Below are 9,166 nucleotides of genomic sequence, written 5' to 3' on the forward strand. Positions count from 1 at the left end.
CTCCATCCCAGGACTGGTTAGGGGGTGGGCTCATGCGGGCTTGGTGCCCCTTGAGTCTGAAGGGACCAGGGACTGAGAGGGATGGCTGGCTTTTCACTCACAGGGAGAGCTCAGAAAGATGATGTTTTATCAGGAGGCACAGGCCTCAGACCCATCCTCAGGGAGGGTGTGGATTTCTGGCTCTTCTGAGAAGGCTGTTTCCACCCCCTGAGGGCAGAGACCCCTCTCAGTCTCTGTAACCCCAGAGCCTTTTTTGGTGTCTGGTTCATAGCAGGGATGGGGTGAATGTTGGAGGAGAGAGAGAGCATGCTGTCTACATGCCTAAGAAAGTGAACCGGGCACATGGTGGGTGTTCATTTTCTTCTCCTGCTTGGAATCTCAGAAAACAGAGAATTCAGGGCTTGAACAGAAGATTCTGTGTCAAGAAATTACTTCAGCCCAAACTCTCCAGGTAAATGGGTCATGATGATTATCATTTGGGGGAATCAGGGGCCTCTCAGTCCGCCCTCCTGTGGCCTCAGTTCTGCCTTGGATGTCCCTTTCTCTTCTTCCTTTCCTCCCTTGATTTGTTGAGCATCTATTATGCACCAGGCACTGTGTTGGGATGTTAACCTTAAAAAGGCACAGGCCCTTGAAGGGTTTACCACCTGCGGGGGAGTTTTGATCTTAGGCTTCAGCCATCTCCTCCTACTTTGTAGCGTGTTTTACCTTTTGGTAAGGAATTTCATATATTATCTTATTTAATTCTCACAATAGCCTTGGGAGTTTTGTATTACTTATCTTTCTGCTATATTTATCTTTTCCTGTTGTATTTATTCTTCCTGTTGACAATAGAACAATAGGGTCAGGTGGGAAGGAGGGGGCGCGGAAGAGCAGAAGATCCACCCAGAGTCCCTAAGGAGGATGGCTGTTATCCCTCTGCATGCATCTGACTGACACCTCAGCGCTCGAGTGAAATAGCATTCATTATCCGGTGACATTTCTCAAGCAGCTTCTCACCTCTGCTTCCCCTGAGATGCAATAACAAAGATTCGTCTGATCTTCCTTTCCTCCATCTCCCTGGCTCCCTGCACCTCCAGTTCCTTTTCATCCCTGCGTCTGAGGGCAAACGTTCTCCTGTCTCTAGGTTGTGCCGGCCGGGCAGACTCAGTGGTCTCTGGGGAGACTGGGTGGCTTCCTTCCTCTCACTTCAAAGGGACTTTGGAGCGCTGCACTCCGCGGGGTGAATGCATTTTATTTTTTAGGGGGCTGGAATCAGCTTCTGGGCAGTAACACTTTGGGTGTCTCTTTCCTTTCCATCCCAGGACCTGAAGGGTGGGGCTGGCGAGAGGGCTGTTGGGTGCCTTGGCACCAGTGGGGAGTGCGCTCCTTCCCCAGAAGCTGCTGTGGAGGTGGGTCTGGAGGACTCCGTGGGAGGAGGGCCTGCTGAGGTGGGCGAGGGCTGGGCAGCCAGGGCGTGTTGGCGAGCAGTTCAAACTGACTGGGGAGGCTGGACATCCGGGATGCTTGAGCCAAGCAAACTTCTGAAGGCTCAGCTGTTCCACTGGGAATCTTGTGAAGGGATCCGAGACAGGGAGACCTGCAGAGTGGGGCTTTTTGCCCTCCTCTCTCCTGTCCACCAGGCCGAGCAGCCCCAGAGGGAGGGGACAGGAAGATTTCCCTAAAGATGGCTGGAGCATGCTCTAGGCCAGGCCTCCCCTGGGTCCCTCCCTGGGTACACCCAGGCCCCAGAGCCCACCCCCATAATGCCTCCAAGGGGCACCTGCCCATCATACTCTACATTATAGAATCTCTGGCTTCAGCCTGAAGGTCTGGGATTTGGGGGAGAGTGGGAGTAGAACAAAATCTTAACAGGCCCAGACTGGCTTGGTTTGGTATCTTTAGGGTAATTGGGAGGGAGAGCTTAAAGGGACAATTCATTAACTCAGAAAAGCACTTATTGAACACGTGCTCTGTGCTGAGATAGGCCCTGGGACTATAGCGGTGGACCAGACAGACAAAAATGCCTATCATTTTTTTTTTTTTTTTTTGCGGTATGCGGGCCTCTCACTGTTGTGGCCTCTCCCATTGCGGAGCACAGGCTCCGGACGCGCAGGCTCAGCGGCCAAGGCTCACGGGCCCAGCCGCTCCGCGGCATGTGGGATCTTCCCGGACCGGGGCATGAACCCGTGTCCCCTGCATCTGCAGGCGGACTCTCAACCACTGCGCCACCAGGGAAGCCCAAAAATGCCTATCTTTTTGATCTAACATGTGAGGACTTAAAGATAGTAATTAGATACAAAGATGATTATACGTATTTATGTATTTTTGGTTAGATGGTGATAAGGCTGGGGCCTGGGGACTGCCATGCTCCCTCCCCATGGAGAATGCTTGCTTGTCCAACAGAGACCAGCAGACAAGGGCGATGGACAGAAGTGACGAGAGCTCCGAAGGTGGCGTGTGAGTCTCCAGGCCCAGTGGGCCTACCATCAGCTCTCCTGCATTTCTCAGTCACGTGAGCCAATAAAGCCCTCTCTTTTGGTTCCATTTGATTGGGTTTCTGCCACCTGCAACCGGAAGCATCCTGCCCATCGCATTCCTGCAGCAGCTTGTGTCCCGTCAGGGAGTGCTGAGCAAGTCGCGGGGAAGTTCTTCCCAGCAGCCTGGTGAGGCAGGTGTAACGCTGTCTTTTTTTTTTAGATTTGGAAGTCAGTTCAAAGAGGTTGAGTACAAGTATAAGAATGAGAGAAGTAAGAAGTCACAAAAGGACATGTCTCAAACAGAGGGCAGGTCCTAAGCAGCCACTTTGGCCACCTGCAGAGGTCCTGAGGAGCCTGGTTGGCCAGTTTGGGTGGGAGAGGGATGCTGGGAGGACCCTGAGACTACTCCCTGCTGTGGAGGGAGGGGGAAAACTGCCCCGTTTGCTGTGAGGTTGGCCTTTTATTCGTCTCCATTTTCCATGTAAGGAAACTGAGGCTCATTGAGGCCAAAGTCATACAATTGTTAAAAATTCAGCCAGGTCCTTCGATTCCAAGTCTAGGGAGCTTTCTACTCAAAAAATCCTTAAATTTTGGAAACTCTTTGTGGTTTATAAAGCACTTTTCAAAGAGAATGATGAATAGACACAACTGTTAGTCCTGACTTGCACAGTTCTTCCCAAAGATAGCTGGCATGATATGGTAGAAGAGAAAACACAAGATTTGGAAGCCTTCTGCAAATTGTAGCACTCTCTGAAAATGTTTCTGTTGTTTCTCTTACATTATTTGCATATTTTTACTGTGGAAATTTAAGGGGACACTTTCGTTCTTTCTGTGTCCTTACTCAGTGGCTATAAATTGTCTGCCACACAGTAGGAATAAATATTAAGTGGCTGACTGAAGCCTCAGGCCTTGCTCTGCCTCCTTAAGACAGGCTTCTCTGAGCCCAGCTGCTGACCAGTCCTTCCCTCCTCGACGAGAGTGGGAATATCCTTCCTTCTGTGTTTCGCACTTGACCCCCTCGGCAGCCCTGTCCTGTCTGCCCTGCCTCTCTCCTTTCCCTCTGTCAGTGAGTCACCTTGGGTGCTCCACTGTGGACCACATATCTCATTGCAAACAGGAGGCTGGACAGATGGATGGTGAAAGGGACTCCCATAGCCCATCTCCCTGGGTTGCTGGGGAAGAAATAAATGACTCAGCGCTGGCCCACAGGACTGTGACACCAGCCCTACTGGCAGCAGCAGCATGGGGAGTGGAGGGCTTGCTTCTGCAGCCCTGCTCCCTGACTCAAGCCTGAAGGCCTGGACCTGCTTTCTGGGCCTCAGAAGCCTCTGATCAGACCTCCTAACCTTGTGGGGTAACTGGATTAGCTGGAGAAAAAGAGTGGCTCCTTTTGTCCTGCTAGACTGGACTCTGCCTGCAGGATCCCAGGAAGAAAATGGCTGGGGCTGCAGGCTCCAGGGCTCTATCTTGGCCTCTGGGGGCACTGGTCCAGTCTGCTCTGGGGTCTCATTATCTTACCCTGTTTGCAGTATGTGACGGTGTAAGGCCAGCCTGTGGCTCAGCCACTGAACATGGAATCAGAGAGAATAAGAAAGCAGGGGCCTTAGGAGAAGAGCCTCCCTGCTCCCAGGAATGCACCAAGCCTGTCTGCGTGACACAGCTCCACTTCCTTGCCCCAGCAGAAGCCGTTCTCCGGGTTAGGGTGCTCTGGGCAGGCAGCCTGGTGGGATACACTTTGGCATCAAAGAGACCTAAATTCACATCCCTCTGTACTGCTTCCTGGCCATGTGTCCTTGAACCTCTCTGAACCAGTTTCCTCACGTTGCAAAATTGGAGAGCTGACGTGAGAGGGCAAAGGGTTTCTCTGTGGGGAGAAGTTTTGGTGTAAAAGATCATGATGATGTGGCTCCCAGAAGGCAGAATGTGGGCACGTGGGCTCTTTTGTCAAATACGCTCTGGATTCTGGGCAAATGGTTTTTGTAAGGGCCTGGTGTATATAAAAATTTACATCGTCCCAAATCAGAGTGCAATCACCATCCTGGCATCTGAGCTTGTGTGATCCTGTAAAAGAAATGCCACAAAAGACAGTGGGAGCAATCTGTTCACTAGACCACCATCTTGGCACTGGAGGCTGGCACAAGGGTTCAGGGCAATCCCACAGGTGGAAGCCCAAGACATCTGGTCAACCCCACATGCTTGGAAGTGAAGTGTGGGTAAAGAATTGGAGAATGATCTGAAGAGGAAGAATTGAAAGGGACCTTAGAAAATTGTGAGGAAGATATTCCAAAGCCCAGAACTCTGAGGCTCAGGCCTGGGACAGGAGTCCAGCTTGCCCAGGTCCAAGGGCAAGATCTAGCCAAGGCTAGATCTTTTCATGACTCAGTGCTAAATTACATCTTGGATTTAAAATGCAAGAAGGAGATTGAGACTTTCAGAGCAGGAGGGGGACTTAAAATGGCTAAGTCCAGCTTCCTAGGGCCCAGACTAAGGACATAGGAAAGGAAAGAAGCAGCTTCCTCCCACTCCAGTTCATCTGTTCGACTGTGCTGAAGTGGAAGCTGTGTGATGGTACCTGGGGCTGCAGTTGTGTGGATCTGGGCGTGTTCCAGGGCTGTGTGCTGTGGGTGTGCAGTGGAGCTGTGCATTGGCCTGCAGCCCAGGGGCATTATTCTGGTGTTGACTCGCCTTTGAGGCGTGGCCAGACATTGAGTATTGGGTCGGAGGAAGGCACAGGCCTCCTTACTTGAGGGGTGAGGAGGGAGGGACAGAGGGGAGACTTCCTTTCCTGCCTTTTGGGGAATCCCAACTCCATTCCCCAATCCTGGGAGCTTGATGGACTGAGGAAGATCCACTCCCAAGAGGGCAGTTCCTGTGACAATAGCCCTCCTTGGGGCGGGTGTGTGTGTGTGTGTGTGTGTGTGCCTGGCCTCTGCACACATGTCTTAGGGTCCTGCTGTTCCTGCCCCAGCTGCCCCACAGGCTACTGGTCAATTCCTGATGACTCAGTGGGAGCTGAACCCCAAGGCAGGTGGACTTTCCTGGAGCAGCTCTCCGAGGCCCTGGTATATATACTTCCCAAACTCAGGATCCCAGTCTTTGCACAAATTCATGGAGATGGGCCAAGAGAAAAACATCTGGGAACGTTTCTACTTGTTCACTGTCCAAGGGAGGGACTGAGGAGCAAGGGGACCAGGCCGGCATTGCCTCCCAGGCTGCATGGAGAAGGGGGACCCCGCGGGAAAAGTATGCTTGCCCAGAAGTTTGCCTCCTGGATCCTCTGAAAGACCGACCCCTCAAGTTCCTCTCCTCCTGCACCCAATTCTATCACATTCTCTTCATTAGTAGAAAGAGCACCAGACCAGTAGGTAGGAGACTCAGGCTCCAGCGCTGACTGTGTCACTGTTTCCGGGTGATCTTAGGTAAGTTGCTGTCTCCTGGTTTGTTTATCTGCAAAGGGGAAATAATCATCAAATCTGTTCTACTGGTTATTTTTAGATGCAGTGAGATGATGTAGGTGAAAGAGCTTTGGAAAATGTATGCAATGCTACACAACTGTATGGTATTATTATCAAACAACTCTGAGCACTTACTCATTGCTCATAGCCATCCCTGGCCGTTTAATGTGCTTCCTCTTAGGGACACCAGAGCCAGGGCTTCTTCCTCTTTAATGTGACAATGAATCACCTGGGATTTTGTAAAAATGCAGGTTCTGATTCAGCAGGTCTGAGGTGGCCTTTGATTCTGTATTTCCTTGCTTCCAGATGATGGTCTTGGGGACCACAGGTGAGTAGCAAGGACCTGAACTACCCCCTCATAGGAAAGGACCTTTCTACAGTCAATTGAAAAGACACAGCTCAGAAAATAGAGCAGAAGTATCAGTTTATTAAAATAACTTCCAATCAAAGATGGCCTGTTGGTCACAAATGATACATTTTGGTTTCTGAAAAGACAGAGAGCAAGAGGTGGGTGGGGGAGAGAGACACAGAGAGACCCGGGAGACTCAGGGGGCCAAGAAGCCCTGGACACATCACTTCCTAGACTTCTCTGAGGAGCAGCCATTGTTGGTCTTACTAAGAGAGTCTGTGCTGCCCATTCTTGAGCCCACACTGTTGAGGAGTTTGTCAATTTTTCCTGGGATGTTCTGCTTCTCCTCATTCTCAGTCTCCCGGTGGTAAAAGTAGTTAAAGTTGGAGACAATGACAGGCACAGGGAGGGCAACGGTGAGGACCCCTGCAATGGCACACAGAGTACCCACAATTTTCCCTCCTGGGGTGGTTGGGCACATGTCCCCATAGCCCACAGTTGTCATGGTGACCACCGCCCACCAGAAGCCATCAGGAATGCTAGAGAAATGGGACTCTGGCTCGTCCACCTCAGCAAAGTAGACTGCACTGGAGAAAAGGATGACCCCAATAAAAAGGAAAAAAATGAGCAGCCCCAGCTCCCGCATGGAAGCCTTCAGCGTCTGCCCCAGGATCTGCAGCCCCTTGGAGTGGCGGGAGAGCTTGAAGATGCGGAAGACCCTCACCAGGCGGATGACCCTCAGGATGGCCAGGGACATGTTCTGCTGGGTGCTCGGCTCTGTCTCCTGGACCAGCTCCGTGATGAGGGTTGCAAAGTAGGGGATGATGGAGATGATATCGATGATGTTTATGATGTTCCTGAAGAAGTCGGTCTTGCTGGGGCAGACCACAAAGCGGAGCACCAGCTCGAAGGTGAACCACACGATGCAGGTGGACTCCACCACGAAGAAAGGGTCGGTGAACATGGTGTGGGAGAGGACGGTCTTGCTCATGTTGAGGCTGGAGTCTCTCACCACCTTCAGTTCCCTGTCTTCTTGGAACTCGGGAAGTGTCTCGAGGCAGAAGACGGTGATGGAGATGACCACGACCAAGACAGAGACCATGGCCACACCACGGGCGGCGCTGGAGCTCTCAGGGTACTCGAAGAGGAGCCAGAACTGCCGGTGGATATCGTTGGTGGGGAGCAATGTTTCAGGATCTTTGATGAAGCCTTCATCCTCTCGGAACTGGTCCATGGCCTCACTGCCCAGTTCATAGAAGGAGATCTCATCAGCAAAGACGTCGATAGGGACACTGGCCGGGCGCCGGATTTTCCCACCTGACTGGTAATAATATAGGATTCCATCAAAACTGGGCCGGTTCCTGTCAAAGAAATACTCATTTCTCATGGAGTCAAAGAACTGCATCCTTTTCTCCCAGTCTCCCAGGAGGGTCTCTGGGAACTGATTGAGTGTTTTGAGCTGGGTCTCGAACCTTAGCCCAGCAATGTTGATGATCACCCGCTGGTTTCCTTCATTCAAGACCACTGCCTCAGGCCCTGGGGGATCGATGTAGTCTCCTGGGAGCTTGGAGAAGGCCGTCTCATGGTTGGTGCTGTCGTTGTTGAAGATATTCCAGTTGGAGAAGGAGCTGCTCCCAGTCTGGCCTTTCGGGGTGGTTAGGTCAAAGTCTGTGGCATAGCCTGGCTCTTCCTGGATTTCATCTGAGTTATCAAAATTGACCAGGGCAACCTCCATTTCTTTCCAGCCACACGCATCCATCCTAGGGGAGTCAGGGAAGCAGCCTGAAGAACCTCCGTCTTCCCTGCCTGCTGTGAGCTGTGGAGAGGAAGAAGGGCATCATGGAGGAGCTAGGACAGGGTACAGCTGGCTCTGGATTATTGAGGTAAGTTTTCCAACGGATTAAAAAATGGTTTATTTTTAACTTGGGATGGAACCTTCTGCCTATTTTGGCAACATTCTTCTTGAAATCCATTTGCTCCCTCTGAGTTTGCGCACACTAATAATTAGAAGAAATTGCAATGACGGAGCCTGGCTGAGAGGGGAAAACTTCCTCCAGCCAAAAAGGGTCTCTGTACACCATGGCGGAGAGAGGCCATAATGGAGAAGTTCACGTTTCTTAATAAAATGTATAATTTTGTACTTGTATGAAGTCCTCCAGTTTACCCAACACTTTTCATGCCCAATCTCATCCTTAACTTTTTTCTTTTTCTCACACTTAACGGCCAGTCCCTCACATATTCTGTTGGGCATTATATCTTCAAAATATATCTAGAGTTCAACCATTTCTTAACACCTCCACCACTACCTCTGGGAGCCAGCTGGGATTCTGTGGGGTAGGGAGAACAAGACGATGGAGGCGAGGTGGGCAACCACTCTCCTCCCCAGCAATAAGCCGTCTGTGCCTTAACCCTTCCTCTGTAGGTAACTCCTAGGGTTGTTTTGAGGGTACATTAACTGAGATAGCATATGTAAAATGCCTGGTGGAAAGATCATTAAATTTATAGCCATTGTTTTTGTGAACTTCCCCACGTAACAGGGACTTTCGAAGACAATAGCCACTGGTATTTTTATGGCCTAAGTCCAAGGTGTTTATGGGGAATGGTTTCATTAAAAATCATTCAGGCAGTGGGAAGTAAGTAATTGTGTGTGTGTGTGTGTGTGTGTGTGTGTGTGTGTGTTGGGGGTGGGGTTAAGGAGAGCATGCCCAGTGAGCTTGGATATCCACAAACCTAGACTAAAAGTCCTTCCTTAGGTCCATTCAACCTTTGATTTCAACATAAGAACCCTGAAACCAGGCACACTGGGGGTCAGGGTGGGAAAGGTAAAATCTATAGTGGTCATAGCCTTGAAGTAGTTTCATTTACAGATGACAAGGGTATCCTGTAGGGTTCAGTGTTGTAGT

The 9,166-nt window shown here is 50.8% G+C and overlaps 1 protein-coding gene across 1 annotated transcript; it reads right to left on the minus strand.

Moving 5' to 3' along the window:
• Nucleotides 1-6,486: 6,486 nt before the first annotated feature.
• On the minus strand, nt 6,487-8,022 carry KCNA10 (potassium voltage-gated channel subfamily A member 10). Its single transcript, XM_060006770.1, has one exon. It carries the CDS (start codon nt 8,020-8,022, stop codon nt 6,487-6,489), a length of 1,536 nt encoding a protein of 511 aa, XP_059862753.1.
• Nucleotides 8,023-9,166: the final 1,144 nt, after the last annotated feature.

This window comes from Delphinus delphis, chromosome 1 (genome assembly GCF_949987515.2).
Source record: "Delphinus delphis chromosome 1, mDelDel1.2, whole genome shotgun sequence".
Lineage (NCBI taxonomy): Eukaryota > Metazoa > Chordata > Mammalia > Artiodactyla > Delphinidae > Delphinus > Delphinus delphis.